Source organism: Brassica oleracea, chromosome C3 (assembly GCF_000695525.1).
Source record: "Brassica oleracea var. oleracea cultivar TO1000 chromosome C3, BOL, whole genome shotgun sequence".
Taxonomy (NCBI): Eukaryota; Viridiplantae; Streptophyta; class Magnoliopsida; order Brassicales; family Brassicaceae; genus Brassica; species Brassica oleracea.
Window position 1 is genome coordinate 1,476,128 of NC_027750.1, and position 24,122 is coordinate 1,500,249.

General features: G+C 36.0%; 5 protein-coding genes and 1 long non-coding RNA gene across 10 annotated transcripts; 4 read left to right on the forward strand and 2 right to left on the reverse strand.

Moving 5' to 3' along the window:
- The first annotated feature begins 570 nt into the window (after positions 1-570).
- LOC106336452 (protein STRUBBELIG-RECEPTOR FAMILY 2-like) lies at positions 571-4,041 on the forward strand. The gene is made up of 16 exons (XM_013775290.1): positions 571-762; positions 844-979; positions 1,052-1,123; positions 1,198-1,263; positions 1,343-1,414; positions 1,486-1,554; positions 1,636-1,707; positions 1,787-1,852; positions 1,951-2,016; positions 2,097-2,428; positions 2,513-2,754; positions 2,827-3,092; positions 3,196-3,343; positions 3,412-3,551; positions 3,616-3,772; positions 3,836-4,041. The coding sequence occupies exons 1-16, from the start codon at positions 669-671 to the stop codon at positions 4,019-4,021; spliced, it is 2,184 nt and encodes a 727-aa protein (XP_013630744.1). The 5' UTR covers positions 571-668; the 3' UTR covers positions 4,022-4,041.
- LOC106336454 lies at positions 3,851-5,558 on the reverse strand. 3 transcript variants are annotated; one of them, XR_001268848.1, is made up of 6 exons: positions 5,429-5,558; positions 5,091-5,175; positions 4,657-4,857; positions 4,365-4,565; positions 4,174-4,286; positions 3,851-4,061 (listed from the first exon to the last, which is right to left on the reverse strand). It is a non-coding gene; the product is annotated as an uncharacterized LOC106336454 (long non-coding RNA). The 3 variants fall into 3 exon arrangements; XR_001268846.1 differs by having other exon boundaries at positions 3,972-4,061; positions 4,169-4,286; XR_001268847.1 differs by having other exon boundaries at positions 3,972-4,061; positions 4,169-4,286; positions 4,657-4,952.
- An 860-nt stretch (positions 5,559-6,418) lies between these two features.
- LOC106329512 (transcription factor TGA2-like) lies at positions 6,419-12,626 on the forward strand. Of its 3 annotated transcripts, XM_013768196.1 has the most exons (12): positions 6,419-6,822; positions 6,921-7,036; positions 7,372-7,463; positions 7,650-7,766; positions 7,889-7,954; positions 8,054-8,113; positions 8,213-8,290; positions 8,391-8,457; positions 8,562-8,836; positions 10,157-10,411; positions 12,275-12,460; positions 12,550-12,626. In XM_013768196.1, the coding sequence occupies exons 1-11, from the start codon at positions 6,749-6,751 to the stop codon at positions 12,425-12,427; spliced, it is 1,353 nt and encodes a 450-aa protein (XP_013623650.1). In that variant the 5' UTR covers positions 6,419-6,748; the 3' UTR covers positions 12,428-12,460; positions 12,550-12,626. The 3 variants fall into 3 exon arrangements, with proteins under 3 accessions (XP_013623650.1, XP_013623649.1, XP_013623651.1); XM_013768195.1 differs by having other exon boundaries at positions 12,275-12,579; XM_013768197.1 differs by having other exon boundaries at positions 8,565-8,836; positions 12,275-12,579.
- Positions 12,627-13,640: 1,014 nt separating this feature from the next.
- LOC106335984 (protein QUIRKY) lies at positions 13,641-16,792 on the reverse strand. The gene is made up of 2 exons (XM_013774682.1): positions 16,641-16,792; positions 13,641-16,150 (listed from the first exon to the last, which is right to left on the reverse strand). The coding sequence occupies exon 2, from the start codon at positions 16,135-16,137 to the stop codon at positions 13,756-13,758; it is 2,382 nt and encodes a 793-aa protein (XP_013630136.1). The 5' UTR covers positions 16,138-16,150; positions 16,641-16,792; the 3' UTR covers positions 13,641-13,755.
- A 2,146-nt stretch (positions 16,793-18,938) lies between these two features.
- LOC106332502 (polygalacturonase inhibitor 2-like) lies at positions 18,939-20,423 on the forward strand. The gene is made up of 2 exons (XM_013770967.1): positions 18,939-19,512; positions 19,862-20,423. The coding sequence occupies exons 1-2, from the start codon at positions 18,969-18,971 to the stop codon at positions 20,359-20,361; spliced, it is 1,044 nt and encodes a 347-aa protein (XP_013626421.1). The 5' UTR covers positions 18,939-18,968; the 3' UTR covers positions 20,362-20,423.
- Positions 20,424-21,571: 1,148 nt separating this feature from the next.
- Positions 21,572-22,320, forward strand: LOC106329621 (nucleolin 1-like). The gene is made up of 4 exons (XM_013768308.1): positions 21,572-21,582; positions 21,691-21,858; positions 21,930-22,049; positions 22,146-22,320. Exons 1-4 carry the CDS (start codon positions 21,572-21,574, stop codon positions 22,318-22,320), a joined length of 474 nt encoding a protein of 157 aa, XP_013623762.1.
- The last annotated feature ends 1,802 nt before the right edge of the window (positions 22,321-24,122 follow it).

Consider the following 24,122-nt stretch of genomic DNA (forward strand, 5'->3'; position numbering starts at 1 on the left):
TTAATTTTCCAAGTGTGACATTCATCAGATTTTATACTAATTATTACTATAGGAAAAGTTAAAAATAAGACGCGGCACGGGACCACGTACCATTGGCTTTGAGTCCGCACCTGGAAGTGGTTGATAAGTGGTCCATCTATTTCATGCTCATTCCAATGAGTTATGATGATTTTTGATGGTTTAGATTAAGCTAGATATTATCGCAAGTACGTAATTATATCAAGCAAATAAATCATAAAAACGTTTAATTAAAGGACAACCTTTCAAAGAAAAAAAACATTTAACTAAAGGATAAAAAAATGTACTCCAGAACTTGTCAACAAAGTAACATTCATCATTATGTAACTATACTTTTCTACTGGAATAAATTTTACATTCTTTCAAAAATAAAAATTTAACTAAAGGATCGCTTAAAAATACGGCCACGTGGCAAGGCGAGGCCCGTATACGGTAGGACTAGTTGACTTGTTGACTCCAACGTCTGTAACCGCTTCTGCTGACGTGGAATCTTCGCGCGTTTACGCTTCCGTTCTGTTTTGATCTTTCTCTCCTCCGAAACTTTCCCGGAAAGCGAGAGAAACTGCGAGAAAATCAGAAAACACTATCAGTGCTCTGCAGCATCCCTACTCATACACATACACTCTCTATCGTCTCTTACCTTCCTCGAGATGACAACCAAAGAGCAATCGCGTTACCTCGCTGCAGTTATCTCCACGGTGATGCTGTTTACGCTAGCTGAGACCTATACTAATCCACTCGAAGGTAATTATCCAGATTCTCACCTGATTCTTGGGGTTTAAATCGCGTGCTTAGATCTTTTGACGTTACTTGTTTCTTCGTTAGTCTCGGCTCTTGAAGATCTCCACAAGTCTTTAAACAATCCACAGCAGCTGAGAGGATGGAGATTCGAGGGAGGAGGAGATCCATGCGGAGAACTCTGGATTGGAGTTTACTGCTCTGGATCGTCTATAGTAGCTCTGTAATTTCTCTCCCCCACAGTATTATTATAATAGTTTCGAACAAAAACAATCTGATTCATATGATCTCGCAGGCAGCTACGAGGGCTAAGTCTTTTGGGGAGTCTTGGAAACAACCTTCACCGCCTCCACAGTTTGAAGAACATGTAAAGCAAAGTTTCCCTCTTCTTGATTGTTAGAGACTTTGAATCACTAAAATCCTTTTTGCTTTGTGTGATAGGGATGTTAGCTTCAATAACCTCCAAGGTGACATTCCTTTTGGCTTGCCTCCAAACGCTACCCACTTGTAAGCGTTGTTCATCATTTAAGCTTTACACCAGCAGAGTGCAGTTCACTAGATTTCTCCTTTGTTTGTTTGATTACAGAAACATGGCTTATAACAATCTGACTCAGAGTCTCCTTTTCTCTTTACCTCTCATGACATCTCTTCGCTCCCTGTAAGTAGCTTATAACAATCTAACCTTGCTTTCTGCTGATCTGTTAAGTAATGGCTTGCCCTGTCTTCTAGGAACCTGAGCCATAATTCACTATCTGGACCTCTTGCAAATGTGTTTTCCGGGTTACAGATCAAAGAAATGTGAGTCTTCTGTTAGCCTTTCATCGTGATATGTAGATGCAAGATACCTCATTCATCTTCAAATGATATTGACTTTACCAGGGATCTCTCATTCAACAACCTGACGGGAGATCTACCGAGCTCTTTTGGAACTCTAATGAATCTGAATTCACTGTAAGCTATCTCCAAATCTTATCTGTAGTCTGCTTTGTAACTTAATAATGGTTTTGCTGCTGTGATAACAAAAATGCAGGTACCTTCAGAACAATAGGTTTACAGGATCTATCATCTATCTCGCGGATCTTCCTTTAACTGACCTGTAGTTAACTCTCTTTATGCTTTGATTTTGCATTTCATTGAGCTTCTTCCTTCATTTTAATGAGCTCAAAAACGCATCGTTGTTGCACATGTCTTCAGGAATATTGAAGATAACCAGTTCAGTGGTATCTTCCCTAGTAGTTTTCAGTCCATTCCTCATCTGTGGTGAGTTATTACCCCTCTCTTCTCAAAAATTGGCTCAGACACCTAAGAATCAGTATAATCAGTGGTGTTTTGCTGAGCAGGATTTGGGGAAACAAGTTTCATGTAGAGCCCAACTATAAACCGTGGAAGTTCCCTCTGGACGTCATACCGATGATTCAAAATGCCCGTGGCTATCCAACGACTCAGTCTAGTGCCATCATGGACTTTCCCAGACCTCAGAAGGTCAGAAAGAAGAAGAAGGGCTTAGGAGCAGTGAGTATTGTTTTGCTGGTTGGCGGATTGGCTTTGCTTGGAACTTTCTTTGCAGTTTTTGCAGTTCGAATGAGCCATCATCGACGTTCACAGAACCTTGCAGCTAGTCAAAGAAGCAGCAATAGCACAACATACTCTCTTCCAGTCAGTACAAACCGAGGTGATCTATGCCTTTCTCTCCCCTCATTATCGGTTATCACCATAGCCATTCTGATTCCTCAGGGCTGATTTTTTTTACCTTCAGATTTAACAGAATTTTCTGTTGCACCGCCAGTTCCTCAGCTGAGACATATACCTCCTCCACCTGTCAGAACCGATAAAACAGCAAGACGAAACAGCTTCTCTGCTACATGCCAATATCCAGCATATGCGAAGCTTTTCTCAGCTGCAGAGCTTGAACTGGCAACCAACAGTTTCAGTGAGGAAAACCTACTCGAAGAGGGGCCTCTTGGTTCTGTTTACAGAGCAAAGTTGCCTGATGGTCAAGTATAACTTCTTCTCTCTCTCTTCAAAAATTCACTTCCATTGTCATTCACTGGTGTTTTTTCTTTAAAACAGTTGGCCGCTGTGAAAAACATCCCAATGTCTTCGCTGTCTTTACATGAAGAGGAAACATTTACTGAACTTCTTCAAACAGCCTCCAAACTAAGACACCCAAACATTGTGACACTTCTCGGTTTCTGCATTGACAACGGGAAGCATCTTCTTGTCTATGAGTATGCCGGGCATTTGTCGCTGTACAATGCTATGCATGATGATGTATACAAGCCACTTTCTTGGCGGTTCCGTCTCCACATTGCTATCGGAGTTGCCCGAGCTCTAGAGTAAGTATACTTATCTTCTCAAACATAAATAGTAGCTTATCCCCAACCTTGCAGAGACTTACTTTGACACACCACTCACTATCTGGTGAATCAAAATTTTCAGCTATTTGCACTCGTCGTTTAGCCCACCTATTGCCCATAGCGACCTGAAAGCAACAAACATCTTACTAGACGAAGAACTCACGCCTCGGATTGCTGACTGTGGGCTTGCTAGTTTAAGGCCACTCACAAGCAACAGTGTCAAGCTTCGGGTGAGTGAAGAACGTTACATTCTCTCGCTTTGTTCTTTGACTGGTAACTAATGAGTTGAGATCAGCAGGCTTCAGAGATAGCGATACAAAACACAGGCTACATTGCACCAGAACATGGACAGCCAGGAAGCAGCGGCACAAAGAGCGACACTTATGCACTGGGTGTGCTACTCTTGGAGCTGTTAACAGGAAGGAAAGCATTTGACAGGTACACACAAGACTTTCACATACTTTCCGGATGCAATAGACAAGCTAAAGAAAATTATTTGCAGTTCACGCCCCCAAGGAGAACAGCTACTGGTGAAATGGGCATCAACCAGACTTCATAACAAGAGAAGCTTAGAACATATGATTGATCAAGGCATAGTCGGCACATTCTCCATAAGAGTCGCCTCACATTACGCATTCATTATCTCTCTATGCACTCAGGTAACTGTCAGTAGATTCTTCACTTGCAAATACAATAGCTAAATCATTTCTTACAACAAGCAGGCACAGGAGTTCAGACCAGAGGTTTCAGAAATAGTGGAAGCACTCACTGGATTGATACAGAAACAGAACAAGGAAGCAGCAAGCAGTGTAGCAGACAAGACAGAGGTGGACCCTTTTAGTAAATCTTTCTACTCAACACGCACACGTTTCCCCTCCTCACCTACCTTCACCCACCTCTCCAACTGACAATTTTTCTGTGTCTCTTCTTCATACACTTTTTTTTTTACTGTCAAAAAGAATAGATGTCAGTATCAGTGATGATGATAAAAACTAGTCTTTGTTTCTTAGTATATCACAGAAAAAAAGTTATCTGATAGACTAACATGAGCTTACCTTACCTGTTTTGGCCATATTGAAGAGAATGAATACTGTGATCTTTCAAGCTCTCTCTTAACTTCGCTTCACGGTGTTTCTTCTCCTCCAGCTCCGAAACAAGTCTATCTAGGCATCTCTTTACCACAATTATACATATATCAGAAGATATGGAACTGATTCGATACAATGCCAGAGATGATTTAATTTTAAATACCTTTTGGAGTTGAGAATTCAGATCCCGAGATATCCTGTTTGTTAGCAATGAGATGGCCAGGTAGATATCAACCACCACTGGCTCGATGATTCAGGAGAATACTGCTGAAGAACCAAGGGGGCAACTGTTTGCGCATGGTGTTGCAAGGACAGTATCTTCGTTTCTCAGTTCTATCAAACGCTGGTTCAAAAATGCCTTAACCTGACACGAGAAACCACAACACATGTTTAAACGCATCCAAGAAGCATCCCCAGGATTACTATGGGCATTCAATAGTCAGGGATAAGAGTACCTCATAAATATCATCAAGGATCTTGTTCCTATATTCTATCTCCACTACCTAAGACTAGAGTTGTGGAACCTCTCAACTGTGTCTGGTTCTCCTGGCCTGTTTCTAGCAAAGCTGAATCAGCTATTTTCTTCTACCACAGGTGGCTTCAACACTGACATCCCAAGAAATCAAAGATCTTTTTGGCCTCCAAGTAACTAATCACTGGAAGTAAAAGAAGGGTCATTTGGATGAGAAAACGACCGGTGTCACTAATCAGCATCAGACAGAGCCAAGCTCACGCATGCTCATGGTGTTTACTGTTCGCAAAGATGCAAATCATAAATCTTTGGCCTTTTCAAAATCAAAGACTAACACTTTAAGTTTAAGACAGAGAACATTCTTTGACCAAAAAAAAAAAAAAGACAAAGAAAATTCAATTTTCAGACAAAAGTTACCTTCAATGTCTTTAAGCAAAGATGAGAACTCTTTCAAGATTTTGACTCTGATCGCTGCCACCTTCCTCCCATCCACCAAACCATTCTTCGAATCCAAAAGAAAAAAAACAAAATTGAAATCAAATTAAGACTACAGTCTCGAAAACAAAATTCGAATTCAGACGTAGAACACGCGAAACAGAAACATATTAACATTCTTTTTTTTTTGAATGAATGTTAAATTTATTCAAGACAAAAAAAAACACTTTTTTACAATGGATATGTCTTTGTTTTAAAGAATTTGAATTTTTTTAAACATATTAACATTCAGTGTGCTCGTAATTGAGATTCGGCATTACCGACGAGGCGAGAGAAGGTGATGTCATGTCGATGGGGAAGATTTCGAACATCGTCGGGTGTCTGCATTTTAGGTTTTCCAGGAAACCTTTCTACGCACCAAAGTCTTTCAGCTCAAAAAGGTTTTGGAGTCTGGATTGAATTTGCTCTTCAAGACGGAAGAGAAACGCATCAACCATTCAGGTCTCAATCCGGTTTGCGAGCTAACCGAACCAATTTACCCCGGTTCGTGGCTGATTAAATTTATTTGTGGATTTTAACGGATTTGTTGTTGGTTTACTGATCCACTAATTTTTTATTTTTTAAAAAAAATTTGATGTTTATGAACATTATGTTTTATGCATCATGAAATATGATTTTTATAAAAAAATATTTTTATAAATATATAGACATTTATATATCTAATGATCGAAAAGGATTCACTTTTAAAACATTGTTACTTTGGTTGGTTAGATCTCTTTATCAAACCAATAATTTTATAGTAAAACCAAACTTAGACCATATATAGTAATAGTATCCATCAAACAAACTTCAATGGAACAGTTGGTGTATAATATCAAACAAAAAAAAATTTAATCAGTTTTCAGATTTCAGTGGTTTATCAAATTCCAAACCCGTTAGCTGATCATTGATTATTAGTTGTATTATTTTTCAAATAATATGATATATGATGGAATTGAAAACTACATTAGTATTCTTCAAAGAAATACAGATCTAATATTTGAATAATATAGTTGAACAATATGAGTATAAAATAATAATTTAGAAATCAAACAAAAACTATTTATACAAGTTTGTTAATTAGCAGCAATTTTTCTAGAGGGAGAAAGAGATGGAAAAAGACATATTCTTGACCGCTTTATCAGAATATTTTTCTTGGGTTTGGTTTACACAGGAAAAAAACAAAGTCGTCTTCTAATATTTTAAGGTAGACGAAACTTTACAAACTATAATAATAAGAAAATAAATATCATTTTGCTTCTTCTCTACAAACTCCATTTTCTCCAATATCCTCAAGTCTTGAACCCTCTCCACTTCAATATAGCCGACCTCCTCTCTCTCTCTCTCTCTTTCTGAAAATACCAAAAGTAGCTTTAAATGCTCCGTTACATAATCTCTATCTCTTTTCAAGAATATAGAGAAAGAAAAATAATAGTTATATAGAAGAACAGCTATAAGAACATATCACCTAGAAGCCACCGTCATCATAAGATTGCTGCCTCAGGTGAAGACCAACATAAGAGATCTATCATCATCTTTCTGCTGTTACTATCACACTCGTTCAAACAGCATCCACAGACTTCAACCATCACCATCATCAAATGCAAGGTCATCACCAGAATCATCACCAACAGTTATCATCAGCCTCGGCCATGTCTTCCAATGGAAACTTCATGTAATTGAAGTGTCTTTTAGACCTAAAGTCATAAACCTTTTGAATTGATGATCCCAAGTTAATTAAGAGCTTTGCTTTGTGTGTGTGAATATGTTCAGGAACAAAGATGGATATGATCTTGGAGAGATAGACCCATCACTCTTCCTCTATCTTGATGGACAAGGACATCATGATCCTTCATCAACTGCTCCTTTACCTCATCATCACACAACCCGTATGCTCTTTCTCTCTCTCTCCCATTTCCTTTTTGGGAGGGGTTTGGTTTTTGTTTTAGCAGATTAGGAAGATTCCCTTGTTGAGAGAGAGAGAGAGTCACAGCAAAAACATGTCAAACAGATTTCAATCTTTCTTCTGCCATCAGTACTCTACTTTCAGCTTTGACCAAATCCTCTCTTTTCAGACCATATCTCTATATACTTCAAACTCTTCTTTAAACCCTTTTTCTCTCTCCATTTCCTTCTTATTAGAACTAGTCCATTCACATATTTATATACATAACATGACCATTTTCACATACATCACATGACTTATCTATGCATCTTATGGCAGAGAATTTGGCGATGAGACCTCCAACATCGACGCTTAACATCTTTCCATCTCAACCGATGCACATAGAGCCACCTCCTTCTTCTACACCCAATGTAATAAATATTACTATATATTTCTGTATATGCCAATTTTAGTTGGTTTTTGTTTCTACTTTAATATAATGTCAGCGCAACTACTAGCTATATCCTATAATATCAAGTCAGACCAATTATTATACGTTTCTCATTTTTCTAATGAGTACTGATTTTGATTCTTTTGTTTATAATGTGTTTGGTAAGACCGATAATACAAGATTGGTTGCACCTAGTAGTTCAACTCGACCATCTTCTGAGCCGTCCATGGACTTGACCAATCATTCTCAGTTTCAACTTCCTCAGCCTTCTAAATCAATTAAGGTCTCTATCCTTTTTATTTTTATAAAGCTATAGTTGCCTTGTTGATATATAAATGGAATTTAATCTTAGACTTGTTCAAGTCATTTTATAAGTTAACGAGTCATTTTGAAATGTTATGGCAGAAAGAAGGGAACCGCAAGGGTCCTGCCTCATCGGACTATGACATACCAAAATCATCAGACCCTAAGGTGAGTGTTGTCATATATGAACAAGATCAAAACATTTTTTTACATTTTTGTTTTTGATAGTTTTTTCTCGTCATGTTTATTAATTTAAAATTTCAACAGACATTGAGAAGACTAGCACAGAACAGAGAAGCAGCAAGGAAAAGCAGATTACGAAAAAAAGTCAGCATATATACACTCCATGAGAATACGTTATGCAAATAATTTGTTTATATAAAGAATGATATTACTAACGTTATGTATGTTGGTAAATTATGACAGGCTTATGTTCAGCAACTGGAGTCATGTAGGATCAAGCTAAGCCAACTAGAACAAGAGATTCAACGGGCCAGATCCCAAGTAAACAGTCTTACATGTCTTTAAATAGTATATGTCTAATTATTTATTTTCATTCAAAAAAGTCTATAATTTACTATTTTGATTTCTGATGGTTAATTAGGGCGTATTCTTCGGAGGAGATCAACAGCAAGGTGGACTACCCACTGGTCCCGGCAACACCAGCTCTGGTACGTAACAGTTTCATGCATGTATCTGATGTATATGACTGAATTAAAAACCATAGATTTCGAGAACAGAAAAATGAGAATAATTGAGTACATGCAACGTGAAGCAGAAGCAGCGGTGTTTGATATGGAATATACGAGGTGGCAAGAGGAGCAGCAGAGGCTGTTAACCGAACTAAGGATGGCTACACAAGAGCACTTGGCCGAGAACGAGCTTAGGATGTTTGTAGACAATTGTTTAGCTCACTATGACCATTTGGTTAACCTCAAGGCCATGGTCGCTAAGACCGATGTGTTCCACCTTATCTCTGGCGCTTGGAAATCTCCAGCCGAACGTTGCTTCTTGTGGATGGGAGGTTTCCGCCCATCTGAGATCATTAAGGTAAATCTCGTCTTTGCTTGCACAAAATCAATTATATTTTATATATGTCCGTATGTTTTCTTATATATTTTGTTATTTCCTTCTACTTGTGTGGTACAGCCTCACACAACCTAGGATAATCATATAAATTTAGCTATCGTTTAGTAGGATGTGTCTAAATTAGTCATGATGATATCGTAAACTAATCAATGTGGATCATTAGATAATCCTAAATTTTTTATTTTTACTGAAAGACTGGCTAAATTAAATCATATCTTACGGCATCTCTATCCTTACTCCATTTTTTTCTCTAAAATGGAGTAAAAGTGAATATGGAGTAATGAATGCTTCAACTCAACTTCATATCTCATTCCATAATGAAATTTACTCCATAAATGGAATAATCTATTTTTTGTTTGTTCATCACTCTACTATAGAGTGAAAATAGAGCACGATTGGAGCAATTTTACTCAATTTTCATTTTTACTCTATTTTAGAAGAAAAAATAGAATTTTACATTGGAGATGCTCTCATACACTAGATTAATCTACGTTCCAGAATTCAATCATTGAACATAATCAAATTATGTGGATACTTGTTGTAGAAATATATTATTCTGACAAAAATAGTGACATTTATTATTTTTAAAGACATGTAGAAAGGATTTAGTACTTACAACTTTATACAATTTTGATTTCCCCGGTTTATTTTTTAAAAGTTTTGGTCTTTGTTCTCTTAGAAGACGGTAAGTTATAGTAATAATAGATAAGGCATAAAAGACACAAGAGTATAGTGATTTTGTAGGACGAGGTATATATAACATTGCATGGGGTTGACAGTAGATGTTTAAAGCCAACCTATATGTTTATACAGTCAGTATACATGTCCTTATATTAAGAAAAATAGTAAGGGTTACAAAAAAAAATATTTATAAAAAAATAAAAAGAAGAAAATAATGCGTGCAGTTGTGTGATTGCGAAGTATTTCTAGAAAAGGTTAGGTTTTGGCATAATGTAAAAGAAAGCGCCTGTCTGTTTTTTCAATATATGGACCACATAATAGAGAGATATAAACAAAAAGCACCATGAAATTTAACAGAGACAACAATTACAAATAAAAAAAAAGCAATGCTTTAATCTTTATGTCCTTTTTAGTGAAAACAGAGTACAAATAAGAGATTTTGTGGGTAGGTAGTAACTTGTGCATGTACACTAAACATCTAATGCATTGAACGTTTTTATGCATGCATCTATTACGACCGTACGTTCTCGTATTATTCTCCTAACCTTGTAAATATATATTATATTTATGTGTGGATTAGTTAACGTAAAACGCTTGCAGGTGATTGTGAATCAGATAGAACAATTGACAGAGCAACAGATAGTTGGGATTTGTGGGCTGCAACAGTCCACACAAGAGGCAGAAGAGGCACTCTCACAAGGTCTTGAGGCATTGAATCAGTCGCTTTCCGATAGTATTGTATCCGACTCTCTTTCGCCTGCCTCTGCACAATTTCCTCCTCATCTATCCAATTTTATGTCACACATGTCCTTAGCTCTCAACAAACTCTCTGCTCTAGAGGGCTTCGTTCTTCAGGTACCCTCTAATCCATTTCTTTTATTTAAAACTGAAGTTTACACGAAACTATACCAATCTTTATATATCAAATATATATAGAGATGATATTCAAGTGGACCCTGAGGGGCGAGGGCTGTGGTCCTAATCAGACTAGGATTACATATTTCGATTCTTGAATTACTCCTTATTAAACACTATCATATATTCATATATATTTGGTTGTTATAACACGCTATCTACAATTATATATATGGATATTTGTATGTTTGTGTACAACTCATATATATTATATATGCGTACCGTCGTCGGTCTTATTGGTTAGAGAGGATATTCGTAATTATAGTGGTTGATTTTTGTTTGGAAGAATATTACTATAGGAGAACATTCAAACTAATTTGCAAACTTATTAACTATATATATATATATCTTTATGAGTGTATATGAGAAATGAAAAGTATTTGGCACCTTGATTCCGACATTATGTAGGTAGGTGTCTAACCAACACATGTCTTGTATCAACTTGGTCGGTTGCTTTACTTAGCAAATTAAGTTTATTTAATTTAATATTAATTCTCTTAATTGTTTACTAGTTTAGAACAGGCAAGTTTATGAAAACAAATTATAGATATGCTTGTATAAGCTATAAAAGTGACAGCCCATATACATATATAATGTTCTATATGCAACTGGACAATTAGTATAATACTGTATAACATCCATGCATATACAAATTGGCATCTTTCATTCAATAATTTCTTATTATTTTTTATGTGTTCGTTCGTGTTTAGCTACACGCTTAAAAAAGTTTCATCTCCAAATATTTAAAAAGAAAAAAAGGAAAAGGTCCAATTCCTAAAGAGGTTGTAAATATGGAGTTAGATTACTGAAATAGGATAAGAGCATTTTTAACCCTAAAAACCCTCTTTGGGTTCTTAATTTTTTTTATTTGACTTAAAAAATAAATTAAAAAATAATCAATTGTTAGTCACCACGTGTCAGTGGAGTCTGCGAACAGTGCAAGAAGAACAAAGCTCTTAGAAAAAGAGTTTAGAAACCAATTTTTAAGTTTTTAGTGGGTCTCATTTCTTAAGAACCTTCCTAAGAGGTGGAGATGATACAAACTTCTATAAAGGGACGTGACAACTGCCACCATGAATGTATGTATTTTTAATATATTTTTTTAGCACTTAAGAATGTATGTTTTTGTATATTCACATATATAGTCCAAAAGCATATACATATATCACATCAAATGGAAACATGGATTGCTTGGAGCCCATATCGTTCCATGATGTCATGGACGTAACCGTCCCCAGTATCTCATCCTCCTAAAACACTCGTTTTCGAAAGTTCCCTTTACATTACATTACTGGTATGGTATGCATTTCTAGTTATATCATAGGCTAATTATCTAGTTAATAATCAAAAAAGTAGTATTATGAAACATGGCGTGGGGCCGAGATATGGAATTCACGGTTCCACCTTGACAATTCAGTGTCGTGTTTTATGTTTTCGGTTAAAAATTCAATGTCGTGTTTTTATCAGTGTAGCACAAGCTTTGATTTTTGTTCGATCAACACGTTGAATAATTGGCATTCATTAGTCGCCATTCAACCATATAATGTTAGGTCATGGAGACTAATCATTTAATTGATGATTCAATTTCTTCAAAATACAAAATTTTAATTAACTACTCCATTAATATCGTAATTTTCCAAGTTATGAGATTATAGTCATGGTCCATATTCAATACATTGCCCTTAATCAGTCTTAGTCAATAACATGAAGGCAATTTTTTCCATATTATTTTATCTTGCTGTTACTATTGCTCCATTTTCTATTTCTTTGTATAGTTTTGACTAATACATTAAAAACTCACAGGCGGATAATCTGAGGCACCAAACGATTCATAGGTTGAACCAATTGTTGACGACCCGTCAAGAAGCACGTTGTATTCTAGCCGTTGCTGAGTATTTCCACCGTCTTCAGGCTCTAAGTTCTCTCTGGCTAGCCCGTCCACGCCAAGATGGATGATACCACTGATTAGGAGAAAAAACAAGAGAATAGGTTGATTAGTTAGCCAGCTTGACCTCTTTTATAATATTTTCTACAAAACTTAATATATCAGTCTATATAAATATGCTTTTCTGATGCAGATGATGATAGAAAAGTATTTCATACCTTTAATTCTTCTTTGAGCATGTGAAAGTTAAGACTTGATCTTCGATTCCAAACACAAGAACATAGACAGTGACTTATTTTTATAAAAAAAATATGAAAAACAAGTGAAAGGTAAGAGGAGAAGTCTGGCAACAACTTTGCGATTGCATGCAAGAATGAGGACAGAGAGACAGAAAGAGAGAGGAATAGTTAGGTCAAAATAACCGGGTCGTCTAGCTCTGGTGGTAAAGGACTCACAGCTGTGAGCACCGCCACCTGGGTTCGATTTCCGGTCACTGCGGATTTAACATTCGGGCCGTAGCGACACAGATTAGTCTCTTGGGCCTGGAAAGCTGCAGGGGAAACTGTGTTTAATCAAAAAAAATAGTTAGGTCAAAATTAAGCATCGGCGAGTTAGGAAGGTGACAAATGGTGAGTCTTGTAGGAAACAATCAGGGACTTTGGGATCAGTACCGTTTTGCTTTGGGTTCAACGCCTCTTTCTCATTCATCTTTACTTTTCATGTCTTTGCTGTCAGCTGTTTTTGTCTAAAAAAAACTTTAAACGATGGTCAAACAACGAAACAAGAATTTATTTTACTCCGCAAAAACGAGATTGATTCTATTTACACCAACAATCGAATATTATAAACTTTCAAACAAAATTAACTGTTGGACTATTTACACCGTGCATTGTCCTGGTGTCACTGAGACGAAAGGTGTGTAGTGTTGTGTCCCTGACAGCTTCTTCTTCTTTTTTTTTTATAAAAAGTTTTGCATTGACGCTCGAAGTAAAGAAACAAGAGACTTGGTTTTATACTAAACTCATAGCAAAACGGTGCTGATCAACAAGCTGTAACTAGGCCTATTTAATTTTGGGTTTCGGCCCAATAAATTTGGGGTCAAAGTCCTACTAAATTTGGTTTTAGACCGGTTTTAGACCAAGCTTAACAACACATTGAAGGATAATACCAAAAATATAATAAGTTTTCACATCAAATCATTTTGATAAGGAGCCAAAAGTCTGAATACAAGTATTGAATACAATGCGAGAAATCCAAAATGCCATAGTAATAAACTAAGCAGTAAATAATAAAGGTCCCAATAATAAATAGAGTAGACACACTCACAAGAACAACAACCAAAAAATAACACAAGTTCCAAACAGAGAAAGACCTCCAGTCATACAAAAGTTGGCACTATTTAAAGCATCATATCTGCTTTAGAAGGCAACTTCCTAAAGAAATTACTTGGTGCAGAAGGCATCTTGCTCCTAAACTTAGGATGCCTCATCCAATACATCCCAGCCGCAAGAGCCACGATCTTAAAAGGCGTCACATACAACACCATCGCAGCAACAAGACACGTAATCACAAACAAGCAAGTCGCACGAGGATCTCTCCAACTCAACAACGCTTGAAACCTCTCCCCTTGCGTAGCAATATCTCCAACAACCATCTGGATCCTACCCGCAACGCTTCTCAACCTATCATACCTCATCTTCACAACATCTTGTCCCTTTGATGTCGGAAAAGTATCAAACTCCTCGTCTAGCTCATCTGCGGTAGCCGCTTCAGCCCAAGAGATCTTTGTGTCCATGTGAGGAGGGTGACGCGGCCTGAACCTGAAACTCCAGAGACCTATCAAGAACATGTAGAGGAAAGCTGTTGGGAGGATCAGCTCTGGATAACAAATCAGTATAAAGAAGAGAACATGGAACAGTATAGTCGTCAGAGGATTCTTCCAGTAGCAGACGTCTCCAAGCCATTTGCTCATAGCAATCAAGCTTGAGAACACAGAGACTATCCTGAAGAAGTTAGCTTTGCTTCTCCTCATGCTCCACATGTGTGAATCAACATCAAGCATGTACTCTACTATCTCTTTCCTCAGAGGAGGCTCTGCTCTGGCTAACCGCGCCGCGACAATGCTCATTGCTTGGTATCTAAGACTGTCTAGCTGGTTCACAGTGAAGGGGTGGAGATAATGCATCTTCGGAAGGAGAGGATGGCCATAAAGATACATCATATGAGCCATAGAAAGACAAGTGAACCTCACAGCTAACTGAACCTCTCCCATCTTCTTTAACCCTTTTGTTTGCAGCACAAGTAAAGGGTAAGAGTGAGTGTAGATTCTATCTGCCTCTAGGGTTGATAATCTGATCCTTACTTTCCCTATTCTTGCATCAACTTTGGCTCCATTGTTTGACTTCTCACTCCCACCAAGATGACAGTTATCAAACACTCCCAGTGTAATGACAGTACAAGGATCATACACTTCCCACATGTACTGCTCATTCCATTTAGGGCTAAAGCTTTCGATGATGGTTCTTGTCCTGACCCATTTTTGTCCGTACTTAGCAACACAGTAAGGATCTGTCGTCGCTTTACCGTCTTTAGTCTTCATCGGTGAAAGGCCTTGAGCACTCAAGATACCTACTTCAAGGATACCAATAGGTTTCTTCCATAGCTGCCTTGCCGTGGGTTTCACATCACTGATGTACAAAGTTGATTCGTCCATTACATGGTACCCTCCTTCAAGACAAACTCTTAGGTGAATGCGGCTAGAGAACTTGAGCTCGTGTCTCTTGTCTCCTTCCAATGCCCCAAACCCAAATTTCTCAAGATTGTACCATTTGGAGTGAACAGCTCTGTGGTCTAATCTTTTCTCAAACGCATTCAACGGTGAGATCAGCCTCCCCATGACTTCATCTTTAGCTGAAGAAACCTTGTTCTCAACCGTCAAGAAGAACTGTTCTTCAAACGGCTCAGCAGCTACAAAAACAAGATCTTCATTCCACATAGGGTTCGTTGTCTTGTTAGGACATAGCTTTGTCTTCAGAATCTGGTTCCCAACTTGAACCTTAACAAAAGCTTGAGGCGGTTGGCTCCTATCACTAGGCTCAACATCTTGTGCCTCAATCACATTAACCCGGAGATACCACAGTTTTGGAGATACATAAACCTTAGCCCTAACGCTTTGCACACCTTCTCCTTGAACAGAGGAAGCATCTGAATGCCAAGCATCAGGAAACGCTTCATCAGCTTGCGTCCCAAGCCAAACAGCTACCATAACCTCTCCTCTCTTCTTGGCTTCTCCGCGGCGAGCTTCTAGTCTATACCATTGAGGCGCAAGTGGACTATCAGGAGGAACTCTTGTAGGAATCTCATGCATATCAAACACAACTTTCCCTATATAATCATCTCTTGTAACCATCTCCTTGTCACGCACGAAAACTTCAACGGTAGAGGACTGGATCTTGTCTTTCGAGAAGGCGAAAACTTGGTTCCACTCAGGGTTTGTTCTTTTCTCGAAGTGCTTTGTCTTTCCTTTGTAGTTTCCTATCTTGACTTCCACGTAAGGGTCGCAGTTGCTTGTGACAGGGTTTGGAGGAAGGTCCTTGGCTTTGACCACACGGACGTAGAGATAAAACATTTGTTCGACGAGGTCGTATGTGCTTGCTACTCGCTCGCTGCTTATCCATCCACTTCCTCCACGTTGTCCTCCGTGTGGCCATTTCTCTCCTAGGTCAGGTTTCATGTCTTTGAGCTTGTAATCTTCTTGGCTCTTAGCTCCATCTTTTGCCATGGTTTTAGGTTACCTAATTTACAGAATTTTGCATAAATAAACACAATATCATAATAACAAAGTTGCAGAAAAATGATTAGTTGGAGCTTAAGAAACTAATGTATCTTCTCAGAACTGATTCAAAACCCTACGTAATTAGTATTTAGTAATTATCTTTTAATCTGAAACAACAAAACTGATAAGATTCTGGACGCAAAGTTAGTTCTGTTTCCACGAACTCATTCAAATGTTTGCAGGAAAAATACAGAATATATTTAATCATGTATACTGAATAATTAGTCCAAAAACATAGTTTTAAAATCTGAAAAATATCTTTAATTTTTTAAAAACAAAATCAATGAGAAGATAATCTATAGTGTAAGATTGAACAAAGAAACAGAGCTAATTTTATACGACCAACAGTATTTGAAGAACAAAAAATAATATAAAAGATTTATGAACCACATCCAAAATGTATGTATGTAAAAAAATTATGTAAAGAAGATTAGTATAAGAAGTAGCACCTTAAGAAAGATGTTGAAGAAGTTGCAAGAAAACTCTCTGTTTGACTGTACTATAAGAAACGGAACCAAGAATTCAAGATTGTTGCGTAATCAAAATTTGGTTTGATAAAAAAGAATAACAAATCAACAAAGAGAGGGAGTAAATAAGGAACAAAGAGAAACAATTTTATTTAAAAAAGAGGAATCAAATGAAAAAAGCAAATTCGATAAAGATTAATCTTTTTCTCTCTGTTTTTCAGCTTCTTCTTTTATAGGGAAGCTGATTCCTTCTTTTTTCGTTTTATTAAATGGGGAACCTGATTCTTGGTTAGACTTTGATCTTTATATACATTCAGAAAACTTTGCAGCACTGAGAAAGAAACATGCATATTATCACAAAAGGAAGAGAAAGGTGGGTGTGGAATAAGTTCTTATATTGGTTCTTTATCAAAAAAGTTATCAATTGGTTCTACTTCTTCTAACAATTATTTGGTGTGTAAACTAGTACAAAATTGGAAGACCTATAATTCAACATCTCGGGGATTGTTTTCAATCTTACGGACTCCCATGCATGCATAACTCTCATTTGGGCTTTACTTCTGAAGGCCCACTAACTTTCTCAAATAAAACCACATGAGTTCACTCGCAAGTACCGACACCGTAAGCGTTCATGGGAATCCATTATATATCAAAAGAGAAACATTGTAATAAATGAATTGACACGGTAATAGACATGTGGTAACCTCACAATTATTTGATAATAAATATGCTAACGTGTTCACACTATATTTATAAATGTATTTACACTATATATTTCGTATGTTTTAATATAAAACTCACATGCATGGTTCCAATAAAACTTTGAATTTTTCGGTTCGAATCAAAACAAATAACGAATCAAAATCTAATATATATATATATATATATATATATATTATTTTTATTATTTATGGATAAAGTTGGACAAAATATTTATAAATTTTGATTTGATTCGTTATCCGTTTTGATTTGAACCAAAAAATATAGATATCCATAACTCTATGAAGCAAATCAAATACTAAAATACAATTAAAAGAAAAGCAAATCACAAATACATATATTTTTAGGAACGGATATCTAATTCGATCTTTTATATGCATATATATATATACATATGTGTACAGAATTATATATATATATGTTATATATATTATAGTTTATATAAGTTTTACAATATTTTTATGAATTAAATTTATTATATTAGGTATTAAAATTTTAAAAGTTAAATAATATTTTATTTTTGTAATAAAATGTTATTATTAAAAATTTTAATTATTTTTAAAATTTTATTTTATCTACGAATCAAATCGGATATGCTTTAAAATTCTAAATCATTTCGGATATCAGAGTCACCGACTAACCAGGTGGCTAAAGATTGAATCGATGTGAATGCCTCCAAATAGCCGGATATTCGATATATGCCCACCTCTATTTACGGATACAATTTATTTTTCTTTATATGAAAAAAATTCACTTACGTCAAGGCCTTTTTAATTTTTAATTAATTTTAATTTTATCTTTCATGTATTATTTTGAACAAAAATGTCATTCAATATTAATTAACAATATCTTTATATATTTGTCAACTATTTTTATATACTTTTACATACACATACATGTGCACCTTGATGTGAACACCTTGATGTGAGCACCTTGTGACTAAGAATTTATCACAACCGAAGTATCTTTTTTTTGTAAGTTGATATATTTTTTTCTTAATTCTTCTTTCACTACTGACCAAATTGTAGTGAAATGATTTGACTTAATAATTTTCTTTTCTTTTTCTTGAACTATTATCCGTTTACAAACTATGATATGAAACCATTGGTTCGACATGACGACTATCTAAAATTCATAACATGAAAATAAATAAATAATAGTAATTTTTGGTTTTTACCGAAAAACGTAAAAATCAAACATTCTAAGCGAATAAACCAAAATAAATATTAATTTAAAATAATAGTTATATTTTAGGAGATTAAAAACCAAAACTTAAAACCGAACCGATATCCAGATTAAACAGATTTAATGTGTTTTTATTAAAAATAACGAAACTAATAATCACACTTGCGCGGATTATTACCTAGTTGAATTATTGAAAGACAAACAAACAGAAATGCTTTATTTGTTAGTTTAGACGTGAGCATTATTCAAAATCAGCACGGCAATTTGGTTACCACGTGGTATGGTCAGCAAAAATAACTAATAAAGTATTACACCGTCGCCATGCATTACCCTACTACTACCATGCTCACATTCATAGCATTAGCCTATAAATCATCAGAGTTTTCATTAGAACGCAAACACACCATGGATAAGATAACGACTACATTTCTCTTTTCCTTGTTGGCTCTCCTCCTCACTACCACTTTGTCAAAAGATCTCTGTCACAAAGATGACGAAAACACCCTCCTCAAGATCAAGAAGTCCCTTAACAACCCTTACACCATCATCTCCTGGGACCCCAAAGACGACTGCTGCACCTGGGTCTCCATTGAGTGCGGCGACGCAACTGTTGATCACCGAGTCATCTCCCTAGACATATCAAACGACGACGTCTCCGCTCAGATCCCTCCTGAAGTCGGCGACTTACCGTATCTACAAACCCTCATATTCCGCAAACTCCCTAACCTCACCGGTGAAATCCAACCTACTATCGCCAAGCTCAAGTATCTTCGTTTTCTCTGGCTCAGCTGGACCAACCTGACCGGTCCGGTTCCTGAATTTTTGAGTCAGCTCAAGGATCTAGAGTACATTAACCTTTCCTTCAATGACCTCTCTGGTTCCATACCCGGTTCTCTCTCTTTGTTACCTAAACTCGGGATTCTTGAACTAAGCAGGAACAAGCTTACAGGTGATCGCTCACTCTCTTTGTATATCTTGGCAAGGCCGGTTCTGAGCTTAGATAAAACATTCGCTTGGTCTTTAAAATTTTTAAGTGATATTATACATAGATTGCATGGCCCCATATTATTTTAAAAAAAATTGTTAAGATTAATTAAAAATGTGTACGGTCTCATATCTTGGCTATTAGTCATTATTAATCTAACCTATACTTTACACTAATTGTTAGGTTCGATACATATATTGCATGGCCTCATATTATTTTAAAAAAATTGGTAAGATTAATTTTAAAATGTTTATTGTCGCATATTTTGTCTATTAGTCATTATTAATCTACTATACTTTAAAATTCTTGTTAGGTTCAATACCAGAGTCATTTGGAGCGTTTAAAGGAGTGGTACCTCCTGAGCTTTTTCTATCGCACAACCAGCTATCCGGTTCGATACCAAAATCACTAGGCAACCTCGATTTTCACCGGATCGATTTCTCCCGTAACAAGCTTGAAGGTGATGCTTCGATGATGTTTGGAGCCAAAAAAACGTCATGGTCCGTTGATTTATCAAGAAACAAGCTCCAGTTTGATATTTCCAAGGTTAAAGTGGCTACAACAGTTCATAACTTAGACTTGAATCACAATACGATCACAGGGAGTATCCCGGTTCAATGGACCGAGCTTACTCTTCAGTCTTTCAATGTAAGCTATAACCGACTTTGTGGACGAATACCCCAGGGAGGGGACCTTCAGATATTTGATGCTTATGCATATTTACACAACAAGTGCTTGTGTGGTGCACCTCTTCAGAGTTGCAACGTGGAGATTCAAGCAACCGATTTTTATCTAAATTTACCATCAGAATAAATCATGTATAAGGACATCTGTATGTTATATTTGGAATGATTAATAAAAATGAATAAATTTTATTTGATGAATTTGCTGCACAGTTTCAAAATCTATTAGATCCATCGGCTAGCAACCACTATGGTTGGCCATTGAGATTGAAACAATTACGGATTTGAAACTCTGATACCCAGCATAGAGCCATGAGATAACATATGATGTAACAAATTGATCAATCTACCCCGACTCAATAGCAAATAGATATATGACCATATCTTATACACAAACCACAAGCTGAGGAAATATAAACCAATATGCAAACTAATGAGGATTAAGCAACCAACCATTTCCACCAGTAAAACTTTACTGATCCACTGAAAATACATTCGTTTCTGAAAGTATAAGGCTAACTTAAGAATGTAATCTTGGAAAACATATAATATATTAGTATAATTTTATTATTATTTAGTAAATTATATTAAGAAAATCAGTTTCCTTTCCAACTAGATTTATATTCATTTAAGAGATATGTTTCTGAAATTATAAGGATTATTTAAGAACTAGATATGAGTATGTGCATTGCAACAGGTTTTCTTTTGATGTTTTAATTTAATAAAAAATATAAAATAATAAAGTATTTTATTATAGTTGGAGGATTGATTTTGAATATAAGCTTTTAAAATTCTCTTTTGTCAGAATTTTAAAATAAATAAAAAATTGTTAGGACTAAAAAAAGAAAAAAAATATTTTACAAACTCTTATTAAGGGTTTTAGAAAACATATAAGTTATTTTCACATAATGGCATATTTTTATTTACACATTTAAAATATTGGTTGTTTTGTGTGTGCGTTTGAGATACGTTGATCTTGTCCTCCTATCATATCATTTTAGTTACGTTGATGTTGATTGCTCTGTTTGAGATTTGGTAGCTTTGTTTCTGTGTGTTTTATATTTGTGTAACTAAGATGCTTTGTTGTTGTTCTTGTCCACACAGCACGGAGAATTTAGTCCATCACATGAAGGCATGGATGGATACCTGTGCGAGCAGGTAGATTGATTTCTGACTTTTGTTATTTTTGTTTCGGACAATTATTTTTGTGCTAATGGGGTTTGCAATTGATTCTCTTGCAGGACTAAGATCAGGGTTGAGGGATTCAACACTTCCTGATCACCTTGTGCTCTTAAGGGCCTTGAAAGATCTCTTTGAAACGTGTGGAGGAGTGAAGAACAATGAGATCAGGGTAGATCCGGTGTCAAAATTCATCAGGTAGTTTTGTTTCTTTATTTATTTGTGTTTCTTTTGCAATAACATTTAACTGATGAATAAATTGATGATAACTCCACTGCAGGTCTTGCCTTGTTATCCTTCTAGGAGAAGGTGCCAAAGAGAAAGCTTTACTTCTCAACGGTAGCGAAGTTGGAGGAAGGAAGCTGACTCTCTCAGCAGTTGAGCGCACTGATGGGTTGACTACATCAGGTCGAGCTGCTAAGTTCGTGGCAGACTTCCAAAAGAACAGGTAATTTCTATTCTTGACTTCTATTAATTTGATTCTTAGTGTTAATCTCATAAATATCTTTTTTCTTGTAGGAGCGAAATCATATCCGTAACTGGATATGAGCCTTCTCTTCCTCAAGAAGATCTCGAGAGTGTTTTGTGGAAGCACTTCGCTGCGTGTGGTGAAATCACGGAAATCACCTACCGAGTCAGGTGACAACCTTGTTCTGCAGAACAAGAAACTTCTCTCTATTACTCTTTGTGTAAAACACCTTTTTAATGCTCTCTTTGCTTGCTGTATATCTACAGCTCTGTCCTCGTCCACCTGTATGGGCTAGGCTCCCTACAACGAGCTGTCCAACTGAATGGAACCGACCTCGGAGGAGGTTTCACGCTGACCGTCGAAGCCATGCCCTATCCGAAGCGTGAAAAAGCCGAAGCCGAGCACGCAATCCCAGATGACATAACTAAAACACTTTATTAATTATGAATTTTGGGAAGAAGTTAATTAATCGAGTTTTCCTTTGTGGTATTAATTATGACATTTCTTCATGATGACTGTATTCTCGAAATTGTATTCACCGCTATTGCCGTGTTGGTTATAAGTCTTTGTGATTTTAACTATTTTTTTGCTTTGGGACTATGGATGCTGGCATGATAATTATACAATCATCCTAATGGGACTGTGGATGCTGGCATTTTATTTGTTCTGTATCGATCAAATACAACCTACAGTCCGAAGACGCTTGCTGACATGATAATTACTTGATACAATCTTGCTTCTATCTATTACTCAATGCCCATTCAAAATAAATATGTGTTTTTCAAAACTAAAGGTTGATTGGGTTTGGGATACAGATAAGACTTAAAGACCATTGAATATTTGATCAAAAAAAAAAAAAAAAGACCATTGAATATAAATTTTATAGGTTGATTAGAGTATAAATTTTATTTTATTTTCTACCCAAGATATGGGAGAATATATCTACATGGGAATCTTTTCTTTATAATGTAAAACTATAGCAACGATTCTCGCATACATTTTTCTTTACGACCATGAATTTGATTGATAGTCTAGAAAGACATAATAGAGCTGGAGAAGCGGGTTACCAAGGAAGTAGTGAGTCGGTAAAGGAAGAGGTTAGTAAGTAGTGACCAGACTTTGTATGTGTTATTTACCATCAAAATAAACCATGTATAAATCTGCATATTCCATTTGGAATGATAGATAAATAAATGAATCATATTTCATTCGATAAAACATTTTCAAAAATGTATTTGATCGATACAGAACAAATACATTAACGGGAAAATGTTTCTGTCGAGTTGAACAAATTTGATTTATTATAGGGATGCAGAAAACATGGTTCATGGCAAAGAAAGTTTACTATTGAATACGATTTCAGTGTACAATTATGTTAACAACTTACAAGAACACAATATATAAGAGAATCATGTGTCTAAAATACGAGTAACTAAAAAAAAAAAAAAAAAAAAAAAAAATACGAGTAACCCTGAACCTGGCACATGAAATGTTGTCATCCTCTGTTTTCACTTATAACGGTAATAACTAACTCCAAGGTTGGACCTCTCACCCTTTGGTAGGGATGTTAACTACAGGGTTAGGGCCCAGCCCTCTTTTGTGTATTATAAGCCCAGCCCTATTTTAACCCAACCCTATTTTAACCCTATTATAATCAAGGGTTAGGGCTGGTACCAGGGTTAGTTCATTTAATTGAAAAAAATATTTCATTTATTTTTGTTCTTAAAGTTTAAAGATAAAACTAGAAAAATTAAGGTATGATATGGATGTTAACTTCTTTGTGTTTCTTTATCTTCATTAGGGATGTTAACTACAGGGTTAGGGCCCAGCCCTCTTTTGTGTATTATAAGCCCAGCCCTATTTTAACCCAACCCTATTTTAACCCTATTATAATCAAGGGTTAGGGCTGGTACCAGGGTTAGTTCATTTAATTGAAAAAAATATTTCATTTATTTTTGTTCTTAAAGTTTAAAGATAAAACTAGAAAAATTAAGGTATGATATGGATGTTAACTTCTTTGTGTTTCTTTATCTTCATTAGGGATGTTAACTACAGGGTTAGGGCCCAGCCCTCTTTTGTGTATTATAAGCCCAGCCCTATTTTAACCCAACCCTATTTTAACCCTATTATAATCAAGGGTTAGGGCTGGTACCAGGGTTAGTTCATTTAATTGAAAAAAATATTTCATTTATTTTTGTTCTTAAAGTTTAAAGATAAAACTAGAAAAATTAAGGTATGATATG

Bases quoted from the DNA above. Each gene is read 5' to 3' on its own strand.
- LOC106336452 (XM_013775290.1), top strand. From the start codon at position 669: ATGACAACCAAAGAGCAATCGCGTTACCTCGCTGCAGTTATCTCCACG. The intron at 1,264-1,342 runs GTAAGCGTTGTT...GTTTGATTACAG, and splicing joins CCTCCAAACGCTACCCACTT to AAACATGGCTTATAACAATC. The intron at 1,853-1,950 runs GTAGTTAACTCT...ACATGTCTTCAG, and splicing joins GATCTTCCTTTAACTGACCT to GAATATTGAAGATAACCAGT.
- LOC106329512 (XM_013768196.1), top strand. From the start codon at position 6,749: ATGCAAGGTCATCACCAGAATCATCACCAACAGTTATCATCAGCCTCG. The intron at 7,955-8,053 runs GTGAGTGTTGTC...AAATTTCAACAG, and splicing joins CAAAATCATCAGACCCTAAG to ACATTGAGAAGACTAGCACA. The intron at 10,412-12,274 runs GTACCCTCTAAT...AAAAACTCACAG, and splicing joins TAGAGGGCTTCGTTCTTCAG to GCGGATAATCTGAGGCACCA.
- LOC106335984 (XM_013774682.1), bottom strand. From the start codon at position 16,137: ATGGCAAAAGATGGAGCTAAGAGCCAAGAAGATTACAAGCTCAAAGAC.
- LOC106332502 (XM_013770967.1), top strand. From the start codon at position 18,969: ATGGATAAGATAACGACTACATTTCTCTTTTCCTTGTTGGCTCTCCTC. The intron at 19,513-19,861 runs GTGATCGCTCAC...AATTCTTGTTAG, and splicing joins AAGCAGGAACAAGCTTACAG to GTTCAATACCAGAGTCATTT.
- LOC106329621 (XM_013768308.1), top strand. The intron at 21,859-21,929 runs GTAATTTCTATT...TTTTTCTTGTAG, and splicing joins GCAGACTTCCAAAAGAACAG to GAGCGAAATCATATCCGTAA. The intron at 22,050-22,145 runs GTGACAACCTTG...GTATATCTACAG, and splicing joins GAAATCACCTACCGAGTCAG to CTCTGTCCTCGTCCACCTGT.